This window comes from Oryctolagus cuniculus, chromosome 13, assembly GCF_051225735.1.
Source record: "Oryctolagus cuniculus isolate XC-2025 breed Fujian yellow rabbit chromosome 13, ASM5122573v1, whole genome shotgun sequence".
Classification (NCBI taxonomy): Eukaryota; Metazoa; Chordata; class Mammalia; order Lagomorpha; family Leporidae; genus Oryctolagus; species Oryctolagus cuniculus.
In genome coordinates, this window is record NC_142879.1 from 99,004,264 (window position 1) to 99,024,653 (window position 20,390).

The window sequence follows — 20,390 nt, forward strand, 5'->3', positions numbered from 1 at the left end:
TCACTCCGGAATCATCAGAAAGTATCAGAGAGAAGGCTGTTCATAACATACTGCTGTCTCTGTAGAAACCAGTCTCTCTACCTTATCCTGATAGCAGGGATAGTGATGACTGCTGGTGTCAGGGAGCCTGCCTTGTACTGTCTGAAAAGCACAGCTCAAGAAGTAGGCTTATAAGTGTATTTGCATAAGTAGGTGTGTGAATACCGGGCCAGAACTATTTTTCCTTTCTTATTTTTTATATTTGTATTTATTCGAAAGGCAGAACTGCAAGAATACGTGTGCACGTGTGTGTGTGTGTGTGTGTGTGTACAAAGAGAAAGAAAGAGGGAGTATACATACTCTTGCTTCCATTTTCTGGCTTACTCCCCAAATACCCTCAACAGCTGATACTGGGCTGGACTGAATCCAGGAGTCTGGAACTCATTCCGAGTCCCCTACATGGATGGTGGTGGATCCAAGTACTTGAGCCATCACCTTTGGCATCCCAAGACATGTATTATCAGAAATGGAGGTGGGATTTGAACCCTTGAACTCTGGTATGGGATGTGGGCCTCCTGAGTGGTGGCTTAACCACTGTACCATAGCGCCTGCCCCCTCTTCTATTGCTCATACACGATTTTTTTAAAATAAAAAAATTATATTTATTTGAAAGAGGGATAGATAAAGGGAGAAAGAGAGACATCTTTCATCTAGATCACTCCCCAAATGTTTGCAACGTCCTGGGGAGGCCAGGCCAAAGCCAGTAACCTGGAACTCCAGCCACGTCTCCCATGTGGGTAGCAGGGACCCAAGTACCAAGAGGTCTTCATCCAGTGCCTCCCAGATGCATCAGCAGGAAGCTGAGCCAGAAATACTGAGTAGCCAGAACTCGAGCAAGGCACTCCAATAAAGCATGCAGACATTCCAAGCAGTGACTCGACCACTGTGCCACAGTACCTCCCCCACAGATTTAATATTATCCTTTGACTTATAAAGTGTGAGTATGTTTGGTATAAAAGGTAATTTTTAAAGACAATACCCGGAAGAGGTTTGATATCTTTGATATCTTTACATCCTTCCCTGGTGACTTCCATATGCTTGGTGCATAAAGAACTCAGAGCCTAACAATGTGGGTGCAGCATCAAAAGTTGTTCCGAAATCATCAGAATAACAGGAATATTAAATCCAAAGAACCAATAGTTAACTCTCTTGGGAGCCCATCATTGAAAACCAGGGACTAAATGTTGTTTCGTTAGCTTAAAATTCTTACATCTGGCTTATTATTAATCAGATATCACTCTGCTTTTTCTGAATAAGCAACAAGTATAATGGTTCATGGTCGTTGTTCAGCAGTTGCATTTGAACTGCAATGAATAAATCTTTCCCATAGTCCTTAGATCTACATAGATTGCTTTTCCTGCTGCTCTGTTATCTTAGTATAATTGATACTGTGATTGGCAGATTTACGTGAGCACTTGGACCAGTTCCCACTAAATCATTTTCCTGTATTAACATTTCTGGTAACTGATTGAAGCCATATTCCAATAAATTTAAAATAGTTAACATCAAATAGAGTAAGTTTTCAGAGAGTCTATGATTTGGAGTAAACAAGGCTGTTAGTTTATCCTACATGTTGTTTGCCTGAGTTATACTGTAAACTTATCCTGTAGGGTTTATGGTAAACTTAAAATACATGATAAGCATACCTTTCAGTGTCCTCCACAGTTTGCAGGACCTGTAGATTTGTTATATGAACAGAATCCTAATTAGTCTCTATGTCTTGGCTTCAGTGTTCTGATGTAGAGATTTGTGATGTGAGGGCGCACCTGCTGCTACTTCTGCAGGCTGCTGTGTGCAGGCAGAAATGCCCTTCCCAGGACTGGCGGCCCCTAGCCTTCTGCCCCTGCCTTGGTGCTTCTCTGCTGGTCACCGGCTGTGGTACCCTGCTCCCAGCCCAGTTCCCCAGGAGGCTGCAGCTTTTCTTTGGGAATGCAACAAGCCAGGGCTTGATGCCAGCAAAGGGTTTGCTGCACAGAATCAACTAACTCCTGCGACTGATTGAAGCATCTCTCTCACCTGGCTGTTTTCCCTCCCATCCAGGGCTGGACCAGGCTCTGCCTCAGGAGCGCCGGGCTCCCGTCACTCCTTCCTCCGCCTCTCGCTATCACCGCCGACGATCCTCAGGGTCACGAGATGAGCGCTATCGCTCAGGTAAGGCGCCAGATGGGGACGTGAGACTGGGGATGTTGTCGGTCTGTCACTTTGAAAGAGCAGGTGCGTGTTCCTGGCAGCTGCAGGAGGCAGGAGCACAGTTTATTTGGGCTTCCCACGACGACAGCATCCTGTCTTGCACACAGATTTATTCTCTAGAGAGACATTAACATCTCGGAAATAGTAACTCGTTTATATTTTTAACAACAGGATTGTCCATTATTCAGACTTTCATAATTATTTAAGTAATTAAAAATCAGGAGCCAAATTTTTCTGGTTTTTTTTTTGATGATTCTGTTAAATTTGTTTTATTTTGTATGAACACCATGTGTATTTTTTTTTTCTTTTTTAACCTCATTGATTTCTGTTCCTCAGTACATTTTCAAAGGAGAAACACAGCCCTTAAAACTTGGGTGTGTCCTGTGTTTATTTTTTCTTTGTTTATTCTGTTTTACTGCAGTGGTTGCCTGGACTTAGCCAACTTAAGTTTTTTTCATTTGTTTTTGCAACAGAGAACTTATAGTATAATTAATATTTTAATTACCTTTTTTGAGAGACTTTTTCCTAACATGTAGATTAAAATTACTTTTTTCTGCTTCCCTAACTGCGTGTTTCTAAAGAAAATTATCTCTAAGTTTTGTTGCTGTTGTTGCTGTAACTGTAATACCTGGTGAGGGCACATGTAGATAGCTGATGGTAACGAGCTGAATTACATTTGTATGCCACTTAATTTTTTTCAAAGCAGTTTTCACAAGCATTCTCATTCAATTTTCATGGTAAGCAGTATAGTTATTATATACTGTGGTTATAACTAACAATATTGTTAATGTTATTAATGTTAACATTGTTCCTTGTGGCAGTTAATATAATTCTTATTATTATTAACAGTAGTGACAGAAAAATATTAACGGGGCAGAAAAGGAAACTAGGCTAAGAGAGATAGAGTAACTCACCCGATGTGTAGCAGCAGTCAGGAAGATCCTGTGAGTCGCACAGAATCATGTCTAAGGAATCTTCCATGGACGAGACTTACGTGGGAAACTCCCAAGCACAACTTCTGAAGTGGCTCTGTGTGCCTTTCCTGAGCTGGATAGCAGCTTTTGAGGCATCCCTGCTACAGAGTAGAAGAACAGATTGGAGAACCTTAAGAAAATGCTAACTGCTGTTGTCTCCAGCGTTCCTCCTGCCTTCTCAGCAGTTCTCAGGAGGCCAAATGCAAAGGTGTGAGGGTGGGATGCAGGAGGAATTTTGTCCCCGTATGTGGCCTCTGCTATTGCAGAATTATTCTGACACCTCGCACATATCAGGAGCTCTTGTTCGTTTTGGTGTTTCACGGACCCCTCTGGACTAACTGGTAGAGTGAGGGTATCCATATGTGTGCTGTAAAATGTCTCCATTTACTTCCTTGTCTTAAGGCTGGTACACTGGCATCTTATCTGTGTATACACACAAACGCACACGTCTTTGGTGCATTAGTATCTTAAGTTTCCACAGAAACTAAGTGTTCTTATTTTTTCTATAGGTAAGAACATTTTGAAGGTCAGGGAGAGGGAGAGTATGTGATTGCTAATGCCTTCACAATGAGTAACTTGTCAAAATATGGGCAGATATAGCTTTGGCTCTGTAGCATGGCCTCTTATGACATAAGAAGTTATCTATGCCAATTTCTGAAATTTCTGAACTCTCACTTTCTGTGTTAAATGTATTTTTAAATTCAGATGAAGACGTATCTGTAGCAGTCTGTTTGCTGTGTTATAGATCTTTCTTTGCAGTGTTGAAGAAGGATTGATTAAATCTGTTTGTCGGTGTGGCTCTGGGGTGTAGACTTTCAGGTCCTCCTAGGTATGCCAGGAGCAGTTTTCTGTGATGGGTTGTGATCAGCTCACATATTTCTTTGTAAAGTCCCTGAGAGAGAATAACACAGCAGAAGATGGTGCTCTCTCGAGTACATTTCCAAGTCACCCAAGGACCTCACCTCTTCAAGGGCGGAGAGATGTAGGGAGAGAAACACACGTGAAGAGTGAAGGCTGAGGGGGGAAACCGAGGCGGCTGCAGGAGACAGACTTTTCAACAGCTCAGAGAAATGCTGGGGCCCAGTCTTGCTGCAGGCCTCCTCCCACCCTGTGCTAGCCACTGTTCATTTCTCATTAGTGACGTCATGAGGTGGGGAAACAGCTTTGTGTAAATGCTGCAGTTAGTGGCTTTTCTAACTAGAACTCCAGACTTGGACTTCTCCCCCGCTGTTATGGGTGATGCTGCAGCCATATGGGCTCCTCTAAGCACAATATAACCACTGTTCCAGACTGTCTCTTTTCCTCCCCTCTCCGTTTTCCTCTAACTAGGTGTCACTTCCTGTTCACATGCGGACATCAGCCCTTCCCCGTTGGCCAGAGCTAAGCTTCCCTGATAGTGGCTACCTTTGGCCCTCCTGTGGTTCAGCCCTGTGCTCACTGAGGAGCTCAGCCCCCTGCACTTCCCACACAGGTGTCTGGAGGTCCTTGTGAGCGTCAGCACCCAAGGGGTCTGGGCTGTTCCAGAAGAGGCCACGTGAAACTGTCTTCACAGGCGTGCTCTCCACCAGGAACCGAGAGAGCTACTGGAAAGTGACGGGTGGTAGGACTCAGCCCCCAGAAGCTCACAGCCTGAGGGAGGAGTCAGACAGGCTACAGGATGTGCAGCATGTGTTAGTGGCTGCGCACAGACTCCCCCTGGGCCTCTGGGTAGTCCCTTGTCGGCACAGCAGTAGTCATTTCTGCTCGGCTGCTGGGCCTCAGTACCTCCCATTTCACTCAGAATGAGGACCCACCTTCATGTGCACGTGACGTGTCGACCCTTGATCTCCCTGAGCCATCTGCCACCTGCCTCCCGCTCTGTAGCCACACTGCTTTCCCAGTGTTCTCTGAGCACACAAAAGGCACATTGCCACTGTAGGCTCTTTATGCTGGTGGTTCCTTCTCCCTAGGATATATTTTCCTCATATGTATGCTTTACTGTCCCTTCCCCCCCCCTTTTTTTTTTTAATCAAGTTTTTGCTAAGGTATTACTGGCTCTGTGAGGTACTGCCTGACTACCCAGTTAAATTGTAAAACATTATGCCATCTTGTACAGATTCCCTTCCCTATCCTGATTTATTGCCTCCATAGCAGTTATCATTGCCTAACATTCCATCAGTTTATCAGTGTGTCTATTCGTTTATCATTCTACCTATCTACCCACCTATTAATCATCATCTATTTATCTACCTATGGTATCCATCTGTCCATCTGTTAGTCACCTACCTACCTATAAATCATCCATTTCTCTGTGTTAGTCATCCATTATCCATCTATCATCCATCTACCTATCCATCAATCATTTACCTACCAATATACTTATCTGTTATCCTCCTCCTATAAGAGTACAAGGTCTAAAAAGGCAAGGATAGCTATTTTATTCATTCATGTATATCAGGCACCTAAAATACCACCTGGCTTCTTCTTCTTCTTCTTCTTTTTTTTTTTTTTTTGAAGGAGTGAATATTAAAAGACATAGCACATTTGGTGAAGGGCAGAAAATTAGGTGGGAGTGGCCAGATTATAAAATACCTTGTGCACCAGTGCTTGGGAATTCAGACCTAATCCTGAGTTCCACCTGAAGATTGCAGGCAATGGCACATAGTTGTTAGCTTAGAGTTTAAAGACTGCTTCAGGAGTGTTACGGAGCACAGATTGGAAAGGGACGCATCTGGAAGACCCCGAATGCCTGCTGAAGTCACTGCATGTTGACATGATGCAAGTGACCACCAGCAAGATCTGAGGTGTGTTTATAAGATACAGTGGAGCCTCCTGAATCTGGAAGGCTCCAAAATCCAAAACTTGCTGACTGCCAGTATGGCTGCACAGGTATTAAGTCCCACACGTGACCACACATGACAGTGCACTAAAACTACCAGATGAAATTACTAACAGCTGTTTGTGTAAGGTGTATATAAATGGAAACAAATTTCATGTTTAGACTGGGATTCCCATCCTCAGGATAGCTTATTTGTATATGCAGAGACTCCAAAATTTGATACATTTCTGATCCCAGATATTTTAGATGAGTCTACTCAACCTGTAATAGCAGCAGGACCTAGAGGCTGGGTTAACATAATGATACGGAAATCAAGGGGGACTTCGTGATATCCAAGTTAAAGACCTGCATGGTGGCCGGCGCCGTGGCTCACTAGGCTAATCCTCCACCTTGCGGCGCCAGCACACCGGGTTCTAGTCTCGGTCGGGGCACCAGATTCTGTCCCAGTTGCCCCTCTTCCAGGCCAGCTCTCTGCTGTGGCCAGGGAGTGCAGTGGAGGATGGCCCAAGTGCTTGGGCCCTGCACCCCATGGGAGACCAGGAGAAGCACCTGGCTCCTGCCATCGGATCAGCGCAATGCGCCGACCACAGCACGCTGGCCGTGGCGGCCATTGGAGAGTGAACCAATGGCAAAAGGAAGACCTTTCTCTCTGTCTCTGTCTCTCTCTCACTGTCCACTCCGCCTGTCAAAAATAAAAATAAATAAATAAATAAATAAATAAATAAAGACCTGCATGGGTGACAGGCTCTGATTGTGCACCTACTTCTGTGCCTGCAGAGAATTCAGGTTCCTGTTTGTAGATTAAAGATGGTGAGATTTGCCTCAGCCGTTCACTTACTATGAGAATTACATAGGCGTTTCTTGAAATGTCATGTGAAACCTAATGAAAAATGCTGTTATTCTGGTGTGCTATTTTAGTTTCTAAGAATTTTGTGCTCTTCTCCATTTATAATAAATAATGACTGATTGGAAATCGTATTTCAAATGACTTTTCCTTACACTTGTGAGATCTCAATTGGGCCTCCCACTTCCTAGAAAGATCACGAAGCATATGTCACAGCAGCTACCTGAATGGAACATGACAGGAGTGTGTGTATCATTTCAGGAGTTACTTTGGTCATCTTCACTTCCTACTGTAACCTCTGTTTCCTGTTACAGGAACCTTCTCATGAGCTTGCTTAATTTAGATGTCTTACTGACATAATTTACTTTCTCTTAGAGTATATGCTTGTATGTGGTTTAAAAGTGAGGTACATGAGATATGAAGACCTTATTTTAATCTCCTGCCAATGTTTGCATTCCAGATCTTCTGGCTTATTTTCTCCTGAGCCAACAGGAAAGACTTAAGACATTAAGACTTAACACTTAAGAAAAGGACTGTGGCGCCTCTGGAAATCTGGCTCTCTAAAACTCTTTGAGCATTTGTCTTGCAGTAGCTACTTCGATTGTTTCAGTGACCAAATTATATTGGCCAAAAAGGAATCCTATTATCTGTTAGATAATTGACCTAATTAATAGTCAACCTTGTCAGCCATGTAGTGTCACAGTGAATCTCTCCTGGCCACATTTTTCCATTTTGTTTCTAAACTGATGACCTTACATAGTAATGAACTTTCGCTACAATACTTTTTAACAGTATACACTTCTCTTCTTAAGCAGCTTTTGTTCGAACTTTAATTTGGTGTGGAAAGCTAAATGAATGAACAGGCACTTACTGAACACCTAGGATATATCACAGGCTGTGTTAGGCACTTACTGTCTTTACTTGATAAAGTCAAAATTAGAACTTAAATTCTAGTTATTTTTTAGTTTTCCCCCAGGAGGCCCTAGGAAAGAAAACCTTGAGGTTTGTGTTATATTCTTTCCAATCAGGACAGACAGTGACAACAAACAATGTTATAATCAAAATGTGGCAAACTGTTTCATACTATGGTTGCATTGGTTTCATCTTTTTATGAGCCGAGCAATAGTTTTTAAAGCCACGCTTCTTGGTTTGTATGACTCATGGACAACAGTAACAACTCTGACCTCAACTTCGTCCTCCTTTGCAGTAGAATGTAACAGGCCATTATGTTCCTTCAGCAAACCTCAAGCAGTGCAGTGACTCCTGTGGGAACCTGAAACTCCTTCCTGGAAGTCTATGAGACTCAGACTATTTTCTGACCAGCATTTTCATTGTATTGGTCTTTTTTAAAATTTTTCATTCTCACTCTTTCAGGAATGTCAGTGGAGTCTCCCAGAGGCTACAGGATGCATGTTGGAAGTATTGCTCTGTCGTCCAGTGCAGCCTGTGGTTGGGAAGTCTGTTTTATAGTGTTCTTCAGTTTACTTTCCAAATATGTCAAATATCAAAATACTGACCCCAGTAGTGAAAGCTTTTTAGGATTTCAGCAACTTTTTAGGAGCTTAGTGTGTTCTTTGGGGCAGAAAACTTTGAGAATCATTGTTTAAGTGTTGTCTTTTGAGAAAATGGAGAAAAAGATATGAAGGATCTTTTAAAAGTTCATGGAAAAAGTGCATTATGAAAAAACTTTGCATAAATTCCAAAAACTTTTTGTGCCAAAATAAACTCATCCTGACTTGTTACAACATGTCTGAGCAGATCTCATTAGATGCCATAAGGAAAGTCAACCCTGAGTCTGAAGCAGAGCCCCTGCACAATAATATGAGTCCTTTTAAAATGGAAGTAAGGTATAAACATCAAATTTGTGGTGACACTTGAGTAGAAAAATGGTGAAGTCATTGATGTCTTCTGAAAAGTTTATGTGAACAATACCCTAAAGGGGGCAGCAGTTTGCAAGTAGGTGACTGAATTTAAGAAGGCATCGTTGGCCGGCGCCGCGGCTCACTAGGCTAATCCTCCGCCTTGCGGCGCCAGCACACCGGGTTCTAGTCCCGGTCGGGGCGCCAGATTCTGTCCCGGTTGCCCCTCTTCCAGGCCAGCTCTCTGCTGTGGCCCGGGAGTGCAGTGGAGGATGACCCAAGTCCTTGGGCCCTGCACCCCATGGGAGACCAGGAAAAGCACCTGGCTCCTGCCATCGGATCAGCGCGGTGCTCTGGCTGCAGTGCGCCAGCCGCGGCGGCCATTGGAGAGTAAACCAACGGCAAAAGGAAGACCTTTCTCTCTGTGTCTCTCTCTCTCACTGTCCACTCTGCCTGTCAAAGAAAAAAAAAAAAAAAGAAGGTATCGTGTTGGAGATGAAGCTCCATCATATCACTTTGTAGGGAGAATGCTCATCCTGTCCGTGCCCGACCTGAGGAAGACTGAAGCAAAAACAATAGCACCATAGACATCTCAGTTCAAAGCACAAAATTCTAACTGAAAAATTAAAGTGGGGCAGACTTTGTGCTTAATGGATAACAAGTTGGTTGCACCTGCGTCAGCTGTAGACAAGCGGAGAGTTTGCAGTGGTAATTTCCAGTAAGTCACATCAAAACTCCGAAAGCGTTTTTGGGGGAAGATTTGTAATGGGAGACGAAGCACGGCGTTGCCAGTTTAATTCTGGTCTTGTAGGTGAAGCGCTGTCAAAGCAATGGCCACCAAGAGGTGGATCCTGTCCTTTCCAGGCAGAAGTAAACCCAGTCAAGAGCAAATGTCGTGGCAACAGTTTTCTGCGATGCGCAAGACATTTCGCTTGATGACGTTCTGGAGGAGCAAAGAATAATAACATCTACTGCTTATGAAATTATTTTGAGAAGGGTACCCAAAGCTCAAGTAGATAAATATCACAGGAGAGCCTCACCAGAGAGGCCTTGTTCGCTCTGACAGTGCTCTTGCTCATTCCTTTCATCAAATAAGGGTGATTCTGTGAGAGCTTCTGTGGGAAATCATCAGGCCTCACCTTACGATTCTGAGTTGGCTCCTTCTTTTCCTTTCTTTATCTTAAAAAAAAAAAAAAAAAAAAAAGGTCTTTAAAGAGGCACCTGTCTTTCTTCAGTTAAAATAAAACTGCCCATGATGTTAAAGGTACACACAAGTGCGTATGACAGCTTTATTCATAATTACTGAAATTGAAAGCAACCAAGATGTTTTTAACAAGTGAGTGTATAAATTATGGAATAACATGTCAGTGAAATGCTATTAGTCATCAAAGAGAAATAAATTAACAAACTATGAGAAGACGTGGAAGAAAGTTGAATGTCTGTTGCGAGTGAAAGAAGCCAGTGTGAAAGGCTAGATACTGAATTATTTCAACTACTGTGGCACTGTGGAGAGAGTAGAACATTCAGTGTTTACCAGGGGTTCACAGGTGGCTGGAGATAAATAGATGACAGGATTTTTAGGGTGGTGAAACTGCTCCGTGCGATATTCTAATGGGTGTTTGATATCATCATGCAGTTTTCAGATGCATGTGATCTGATAACAGAAGGGAACTCTAATATAAACCGTGAACTTTACCTTTTTAAGATTTATTTATTTTAAAGACAGTGACGGAGAGAAGGATAGAAGGAGGTGGGTGAAGGAGGGAGGGAAAGAAAATGTGAGAGAGGCAGGGGGAGACATTGATGGATTTTCAATCCTCTCACTCCCTTGCCAAATGCCTGTACTAGCCAACGTTGGGTCAAACTGAAGTCAGCAGGCAGGAACTCCATCCACAGCTCCAACTTGGGTGTCAGGAACCCATGTATTTGGGCCATCATCCGCGTCTCCTAGGTGCATTAGGAGGAAGCTGCATTGGAAGTGCCAAGAAGCTAGGACGTAAACCAGGCATGTGAATATACGGAGTGTGGGCATCCCAAGTGGCGTCTTAAGCAGTTGCGCCACAACACCCACCCCTATAATTTAATTATTGATAATGTATCAATATTGCCTCATCAGTTGTAAGAAATGTATCATACTAGCTGGGATAAATGTGTGCATATAGATGAGGAGATGTAGGGGGAAACTTAACCTTCCACTGTTTTGTTTTTCGTAAACTGAAAGTGCCCTGAATGATTTTGTTAAGTTAAATTAAAAGAAATGAATCTAGGCAATCAGCCAATATGATTCTTTGAACATTATGTTGAAAAACCTCAAAATGATGAAGAAAAACAGAAGAACAAATTATGTAAAGAGTTAAAAATGGGACATTAGTACAGATGAATCAAATGAAAAAAGCTAATCACAGTGCTGTGAGTAACCATATGCTGTTAAATTTGAACACATAATGAGATGGAAAAATTATTGATTTTGAAACTTAAAGACTGGAAACCTTGAGTAATCATTTGACCATTAAATAAATATATACCATCACTAACAATTTTCTCACAGTGAGTAGACAGCATCTGCAAAACAGGAGAAAATATTTATAAACTATGTATCTGATAAGGGACTGATAACCAGAATATATCAGGAATTCAAAAATAATAAACACTACTATAAACAACAAAAACTAAAAACAAATAATCCAACTTCAAATCAACACATATAAACAGACATTTTTTTGTTTGTTTTTATTTTTTATAGAAAACTTTTATTTAATAAATATAAATTTCATAAGTACAACTTTTGGATTATAGCAGTTCTTCCCCTCTTACCCACCCTTCCACCCCCAAACCATCCCACCTCCTACTCCCTCTCCCATCCCATTCTTCATTAAGATTCATTTTTAATTATCTTTATATACAGACTACCAACTCTATACTAAGTAAAGATTTTAACAGTTTGCACACACATGGACACACTAAGTATAAAGTACTATGAAGAAGAGTTTTACCATTAATTCTCAAAGTACAACACTAAGGATAGAGGTCCTACATGGGGAGCAAGTGCACAGAGACTCTTGTTGTTGATTTAACATATGACACTCTTATTTGTGGTGTCAGTGATCACCTGAGGCTCTTGTCATGAGCTGCCAATGCTATTGAAATCTCTTGAGTCCACAAACTCTGACATTATTTAGACCAGGCGATAATCAAAGTGGAAGTTCTCTGTTCAGAGAAAAGTACCTCCTTCTTTGATGGTCCCTTCTTTCCACCGGGATCTCACTCACAGAGATCTTTCATATAAGTCCCTTTTTGCCACGATGTCTTGGCTTTCCATGCCTGAAATGCTCTCATGGGCTTTTGAGCCATATATGAATGCCTTAAGGGCTCATTCTGAGGCCAGAGTGCTAAACAGACATTTCTTAAAGGAAGATGGACAACAGGCATATGAGAAAATATTCAACATTACTCATCAGGGGAATGCAAATTAGAACATATGTGAGATGTCAGCTCACTCCAGTTAGATTGGCTGTTATCACAAAAAATAGCAAGTGTTGGTGAGAATGTGGAAGAAGGAAACCCTTCGAGATCCAAGATGGTGGAGTAGGGAAAAGATATGCCAATTTTTTTTCATGGCAAGATAACAGAAGAAAAACAGAAGAACTGCATTCCTAGGGGACAGCTGGAGACAGGTTTGTAGTGGAAATTCTGTAGAAATAAGAGAGACACTGTGGAGCAGTGGGGACAGTAGTTGGTGACATTCCGTCCTCTTGGATTGGGGTGAAAGGAACCTGGAGCAGCCCATGTCACTGGGGCATTGCCTGAGTGAAAACCTCACAGACCCTGCTGACTTTGAATCTGGCCTAGAGCACAGCTGGGGACAGGATGCCCACCTGACCCCGTGAAGGGAGAGACAGTGCTTTCCTCCCATCTCCCCACAAGGGCACCCAGTAGGGAGGAAGTGAGTAGAGGCTGCTGTGGGCCGTGTGACGGGGGGATTGTATCAGAGGGATAAATCCCACTGGCTTTGAGACTTTGTGGAGGGTTGGCGGCGGGGGTAGGGTGCCCACTTAGGCCTATGAGGCACTCCCTTCCCTTACTATATCAAGGATCCCAGACTCAGCGTGGCAGAGCACCAACCAACTTCTGCTGGGTGGGCAGCTGGCTCTGGGAATGCTGTAGCTTTCTTCATGGTGGTGGTGGGGTGTTACAGAGCTGAGACTAGATCCCCTACTTCCTGCGACCATAGGAGCCCTGCATGCTCTGAGTGTGTGATGAGGTGTGGGATGTGGCTGGGTCTTTGGGCAATCACTGTGTCTGGTTTCAGAGGCTCAGAGTTCCCTGAGCGCCTGGGATGTGTCATTGCAGAGGGCTCCATGCTCACATTGAGGATTGGAGAGATCCTTTGTGGGGTTGGTGTGCCTGAGTGGGTAGGGTGTGTGGCCACCTGGGCTTACTCTGTGAAGTTGGTGCACCTTGGCAGAGAGGGGGTGAGGCTGTGATAATGCCAGCTAACCCAGTCATACCCCAGCTGCCACCACACTGACAGCAGAGGAGATTTATCACCACAGACTTGGGTGTCACCTTGGACTCTTGCTTCAACAAACAGTGACTGGAACTCACTGGCTTCACCCAGCACACACCTATGGGTATCCACTCCACTAAGTCTTAGAGGTATATTACAAAGATAAAAGCCATCAGAGGAGGAATCCAACAAGTGTTTCCACAAATGCCAAAAAAATAAACATAAACATAGAAATACAAGAAACATGAACAAGGAAGACAACATGACTTCTCCAGAGAAACACAACACTTCAATGTTAGAATGTGAAGCTTAAGATATTGATGAAATGCATGAAAAGCAATGAAAAAGAATGACCCTAAGATTATTTAAAAAAAAAAAAGAAAAACAAATACATGAGTTAAAGAAATCCATACATGACATGGATGAAAAAAATTCTGCCAGGAGATAGAGATATTGAAGAGAAATCAAATATTAGAAATAGAGAATTCAGTATGTCAAATAAAAAATATAGTGGAAAGCCTTAGTAACAGATTTGGTTGCTCAGAAGAAAGAATATCTGAGCTGGAAGGTAAATCTTTGCAAATATCTCAGTCAGACCAAAAAATAATAAGACGACGACGAAATTAGAGAAATTCAAAATAGTGTTTTGAGTTTATGGGATACTCTCAAACGACCTAACATACATGTCTTGGGAGTGTCTGAGGTGTGCAAAGAGAGACTGGATTAGAAGGCCTTTTTAGTGCAATAGTAGCAGAAAACTTGCATAATAAAAATGGGGACATCCAAGTATAGGGAATGCATAGAAATCCTAACACATGACTAGGAAAGATCTTCACCACAACACATTATAGTCAGACTTTCCACAGTAAAACATAAAGAAAAGACTCTAAAATGTACACTGGAGAAATGCCAGATTACCTTCACAGGATCTTCAGTTAGACTCACAGCTGATTTCTCATCATAAACCCTACAGGATAGGAAAGGATAGAGAGACATAGTCCATTTTAGATCCTGTGAATTTAAACTGTTTATTAGATTCATTTTCTCCAGACTTAGGAAAGTAAAATTGCAGGTGGCCATGCACATGAAACCTCCGATGGAAGCAGTTTCTGCAAGCAGGCACTGCCTCCCTCTGAGAAGCCACCTCCTGCTTAGAAGTCATCTCCTGCTGGAACCCTGTCTTGACCCCCTTCCCAGAGGCCCCTTTTCAGCACGGAGCAGCCAGAGCGATCATCGTCCAGTCACCCCTACAGATGTTAGGGTACATGTGTGTTAAGGAGGGGATGTGAGGAGTCAGATGGGTTAATAGGTAGTCAGGGTGGTCCCAATGGAATTTGGGGTGTAAAACATCTGCTTTCTTCCCCACAAAGGTTATCTTTATCAAGAACAAAATGTCTGCCCTCCTCCCTTAGGAACCTCCAAATTTACCATGGGGCATGGTGATTGTATCTTCCTGAGCTCGGCTTATTGTGAAAACAAGTTACCAACCACCCTTCTAGATGGTTTTTTTGTTTTATCATGAGCAAGCCAGATAGGATAAAGGATTGTAAATCAGGTCCTTTGGGTTTTATCCCTGCCTGGTATCTGAATGCCATTCTGATTATCAAGTTTTTCCCTTTGAAATCATACTTTAAAACCCCCATGCTACAAGGTTCTTTGGGTTCTTTCCTATCTTGGACGCCCCCCACCCCACCTTCATGCTGCTGTGGCTGGAGGTCTTTGACTCTAATAAATCTTTATATATATATATATATATATATATATATATATATATATTGCTGGCAGCATCACAATATCTGACTTCAAGACTTATTACAGGGTAGTTACAATCAAAATTTCTTGGTACTAACACAGGAATAGACATGTAGACCAGTGGAACAGACTAGAAACCCCAGAAATGAATCCAAATATTTGTAACCAACTAATCTTACAAATGAACTAAAATCACTCTCTGGAGAAAGGACATTCTGCAATAAATGGTGCTGGGAAAATTGTGGACTTTGCAGGCAGAAATATGAAACAAGACCCCCCCAACACCCCACCTTACACTCTATACAAAAATCACCTCATAATGCATCAATGATCAAAACCTAACACCTTAAACCATCAAATTACTAGAGGAAGATAGAGGAAACACTTGAAGACATTGGCAAAGGCAAAGACTTCTTGGATAAGACCCCAGAAGCACAGGCAATAAAGGCAGAAGTAGACAAATAGGATTACATCAAGCTAAGAAGCTTCTGCACAGCACAAGAAGCACTCAACACAATAAAAAGGCGTCCAATGGAATGGGAGAAAATGTTTGCAAATTATACATCTGATACAGGATTAATATCAAGGAACTACAATGAGCTCAAAAAACTCAACAACAAAGCAACCAATCCAGTTAAGACATGGGTTAAAAATATTAACAGGCATTTTTCAAAGGATGAAATACAAATGGGCAAAGACGCATGAAAAGATACTCAAGATAACTAGCCATCATGGAAATGCAAATATAAACCATGATGAAGTTTCACTTCATTCCAGTTAGAATGACTGTCATTCAAAAATCAAGAAATAACAACTGTTAATGAGGAAAAAGATACTCTAGTACACTGTTAGTACAGCCATTGTGGAAGATGAAATTGTGGTATAGATACATGATAGAATACTACTCAGCCATTAAAAATATGAAATCTTGTCTTTTGAAATAAAATGGATGCAACTGGAGACCATTATGCTTAGTGCAATAAGCCAGTCCCCAAAAGACAAATCATATGTTTTCCCTGATTTGTGGTAACTAATACACACAGTACAAAAAATATAGTGTATATGAGCGAAATTGACATTTCAAGATTTTTTTTTTGTTTTTTTGTTTTTTTTTTTTTTTTTTTTTTTTTTTGACAGGCAGAGTGGACAGTGAGAGAGAGAGAGACAGAGAGAAAGGTCTTCCTTTGCCGTTGGTTCACCCTCTAATGGCCGCCGCGGCTGGCGCGCTGCGGCCGGCGCACCGCGCTGATCCGATGGCAAGAGCCAGGTGCTTCTCCTGGTCTCCCATGGGGTGCAGGGCCCAAGCACTTGGGCCATCCTCCACTGCACTCCCTGGCCACAGCAGAGAGCTGGCCTGGAAGAGGGGCAACCGGGACAGAATCCGGCGCCCTGACTGGGACTAGAACCCGGTGTGCTGGCGCCGCAAGGCAGAGGATTAGCCTGGTGAGCCACGGCGCCGGCCAACATTTCAAGATTTGATTGTTGTTTACAGCCATCAATATACTCTTTAGGATCAATGATTTTTCTACTTACTACTTGTTGAACTCCTTGGTGAAGGAGTAAGCTTGTGATTCTAAAGAAAATTAAAAGTATGTCATTGTAAAAATTAAAAGACAAAGAAAAGAGGGAGGAAGGGTATGGTGGGAAGTATCATTATGGTCTTAAAACTGTATATATGAAATAAAAAAAAAAGTTATTGCAAAAGTTAAAGGAAAGGGAAGGAAGAGGGGGTTGGTGTGGTAGAAGAAGGGAGGCAAGTATGGTTACCTTAGAATTCTATCTATGAAATACATGGATTCCCTTATCTTTATAGTAATAAAAAATTTTAAATGAAAAATAAAACCAAAACCAGGAAACCCTCACACACTATTGGGAGTGTTAATTAGTATAGTCATTGTGGAAAACTGAATGAAAGTTCTTCAAAACAAAAACAAAACCCAACCACAAGTAGAATTATTTTAAGATCCAGCAATACTGTGGCCAGCACTGTGGTGTAGCAGGTAGAGCTGCTGGCTGCAGTCCTGGCTGCTCCACTTTTTTTTTTTTTAAGCTTTTTTTAAATGAATGCAATTTTCATAGGTACAATTTTAGGAATATAGTAGTTCTTTCCCATACTAGCCCTCCCACTCCCACTCCCATCCCACCTTCTACACTCTCTCCCATCCCATTCTTCATTAAGATTCATTTTTAATGAGCTATATACAGAAGACCAACTCTATACTAAGTAAAGATTTCAACAGTTTGTGCGCACACACACACACACACACACTGATCCAGCTGTCTGCTATGGCCTGGGAAAGCAGTGGAAGATGGCCCAAATCCTTGGGCCCCTGCAGCTACGTGGGAGACCCAGAAGAAGCTCCTGGCTCCTGACTTTGAATGGGCATGGCTCTAGCTGTTGGGGCCAACTGGGGAGTGAACCAGCAGATGGAAGACCTCTCTCTCTGTCTCTCTGTCTGTCTCCTCCCCGCCGCCTCTCCTTCTCCCTGTGTGTAACTCTTGACTTTCAAATAAATAAATAATTCTTAATAATAAAAAAGTCCAGCAATGCCATTATTGTGTATATATATCCAAGGGTAAAGAAATCATTTCATCAGAGATGCCTGCGTGCCCATGTTTATAGTGCCACAGTAGCCAAGACATGATGAGAGGTACTTTGTGGCTCTGTAGCTACCAGTACTGTAATTAAAAGGAACACCAAAAAGAAAATTTGATTGCAAAAGTGGGAAAACAGAGCATGTAAGAAGTTCCACGTTGGTGTTCAGTGTCTAATGACCTCACTGGCTTTAGCAGAGGTGGTGAAGTTAATAAAGTAGGAACATCAGTTGCTACCAGATGAGAGTTGTCACACGTCATTAATAATTGGATGGGATTGAAATACCCACTTTCTCCCAGGTTTTCTGCTTGTCACTGCTCGTCACAAACCCTTCCTGATGGTCCTTTCCCAAACCCACCATGGGATAAGATGTCCATCTTCTGCCCTCGCATGCCTTTTGTCCTTAACACATTCTGTTAATCTTGTTAGTTCCCTGTTCCACATGCCCAAAACAAGCTCTCAGAGAGGTCGGACTAGGTACGTAGTAGGTGATCGGTAAGTAATTGAACACAGTCGTCTATCAGAGTCTGTTTTTCCCTGCTCTACCCTTCCCCCTCAGTGAGCGTGGATGGTCCTGTATTTTGAAGATAAAGATGGCAGAAATCGGAATTCCAGGAAGTTTGTTGCACTGAACCTTTTGGAGAGTGTGGGGGGTTTCTTCCAAGCTTGGCTTTTTAATGTCTTCTTCCTCAAACTCATGTTATATTAGGGAGTAGGATATTATGATTTAACAGTTAAAGGATATTTGCATTTACTACATGCCAGGATCTTCCCCGAGTCCCTTAAATATATTAATTGATTTAATCCTCGGAGCTACCCCTAGGACAGGTACTCTTTATTTTTCCGAATTTGCCCCTAAAGGAACTGAAGCCCAAGGTCTCAGAATTATTCAGACTTAAACCCATGGAATCCAGCTGTGGAACCTGTGATCTTAATTGTTGTACTGTCACAGAGCAAAGATTGTTCTTTGAAGAACTTTTCTCTTCTGTTGATTTACTGTTGCCTTTGAAATTGGGAAGCTGTCCCTTCGCTGTCCAGATATTTGTATGTAGGAAGGCACTTCAAAACGCTTGCAGGTAAAATAGAATTAAGAATTTTTTTTTTTTGGTACAAAAATCTTCTGAAATCTGTGCATAGGTTGTACATAATATATGAACTTTTTGAGAACTCTTTTTATGCATAGAATTCAAAATTATTTGGCACCAAAATATACTTTTTAAAAAAGATTTATTTATTTGAAAGGCAAGGTGATTGAGCTTCCATCCACTGGTTTATTCCCCCAATACCCTTAACAGCCAGGGCTGAGCCAGTCTGAAGGCAGGAGCCAGGAACTCCAGCTGAGTCTCCCTATGGATTGTGGGAAATCAAGTTCTTGGAACTTAAGCAGTCATCCACTGGTTAACAGGGAGCTGAATTGCAAGTGGAGGAGCAGGGACTCAAACTGGCATTCCAGTTGAGGATGTGGCAGGTTAGCCTGCTATTCCACAACAGCTGCACCTGTGCCTAAAGTAAACTTTTTTTTTTTTTTTTTGGACAGGCAGAGTGGACAGTGAGAGAGAGACAGAGAGAAAGGTCTTCCTTTTTTCCGTTGGTTCACCCCATAAGTGGCCGCTATGGCTGGTGTATTGCGGCTGGCGCGCTGTGCTGATCCGAAGCCAGGAGCTAGGTGCTTCCTCCTGGTCTCCCATGTGGGTGCAGGGCCCAAGGACTTGGGCCATCCTCCTCTGCTTTCCCAGGCCACAGCAGAGAGCTGGACTGGAAGAGGAGCAACCGGGACAGATTCCGGCGCCCCAACCAGGACTAGAACCCAGGGTGCCGGCACCACAGGCAGAGGATCAGCCTAGTGAACCGTGGCGCTGGCCCTAAGTAAACTTTTAATTCTATTTCCCATGAACCTTTTGAAATATCCTCAAGTTACTAATTGTGTAATATTGTGAACTCGGAGAATAGCATGAGTTCTAAGAACTGTATTGTGGCTTTATTACTTTAGGATAGAGAAGGGAGGAAGCACTAGCTTTTCTTGAGATTGAAATCCATAGATATGCATAATACTCTAGAATATTAATAGCAGTAGTGATATTAGCATAAAGGGTGGACTTTTATACCAAGCTTTTCTCTAAGGGGCTGAATTTCTAATTCTTCATACTTTTACCCCCTAAATGTCCCATACTGCAGCACAATAGTTTTTCCCAGAGTGAAGCAAGTTGCAGTCTATTTAAAGAAACAAAAAAAGATAGTAAAGGTTGCTATTCAGAATGTTAAAAGCTCACATCTGCCCACAAGCTTATCTAGAATTTTAGTGTAGGGAGTAAAAATGATGGGATTCCCATGAAGAGAGAGGAATTTGATTGTCTTTGGACTTTTATCTTCAGGGTGCTAAACAGGGACCCCGGGTAACCAGCATAGTCGATGCGCAGAGGTCTGAGCATGGCTGCCTTGTCTTCCTTACTGCTTTGTGGATGTGATGTTTGTAGGTTAACCCTGTGGCCTGTGAAGCCACTTTGGCAGAGTGTGTGTGCTCCACGGAGCATCTACTTCGATGATTCATGCTATTAGTGCCAAGTGGACCAAGTGGGATCAGTCAGTAATCTAAGTCCTTTGCTCTTTTTCAGTTTTACACACTCAGTGTAATAAAATTGTTGCTTCAAAATTATTAATAAAAGTAGATATTATTATTGAGTGCTTGTTATGTGATAGATACCTAGTGGTTTGCTTTGTTTATTTTATTCTACCTGATTTTGCTAATGCTGTAATATTGTTTCCCATTTCCAGATGAAGAAAGTAAGGCTTATGGGAATTTCAAAAATCATT

At 42.3% G+C, this 20,390-nt stretch overlaps 1 protein-coding gene across 4 annotated transcripts in view; it reads left to right on the forward strand.

Annotated features, from left to right (window-relative positions):
* The window catches only part of DIP2C (DIP2 acetate--CoA ligase C (putative)), a 488,945-nt gene that overhangs the window by 282,110 nt on the left and 186,445 nt on the right, over window positions 1–20,390 (forward strand). For all 4 annotated transcript variants that reach the window (XM_008249365.5, XM_008249366.5, XM_008249368.5 and 1 more), the window contains one exon: window positions 2,080–2,190. In XM_008249365.5, coding sequence (XP_008247587.1) covers window positions 2,080–2,190 — 111 coding nt within the window. The remainder of the gene's footprint in view (window positions 1–2,079; window positions 2,191–20,390) is intronic.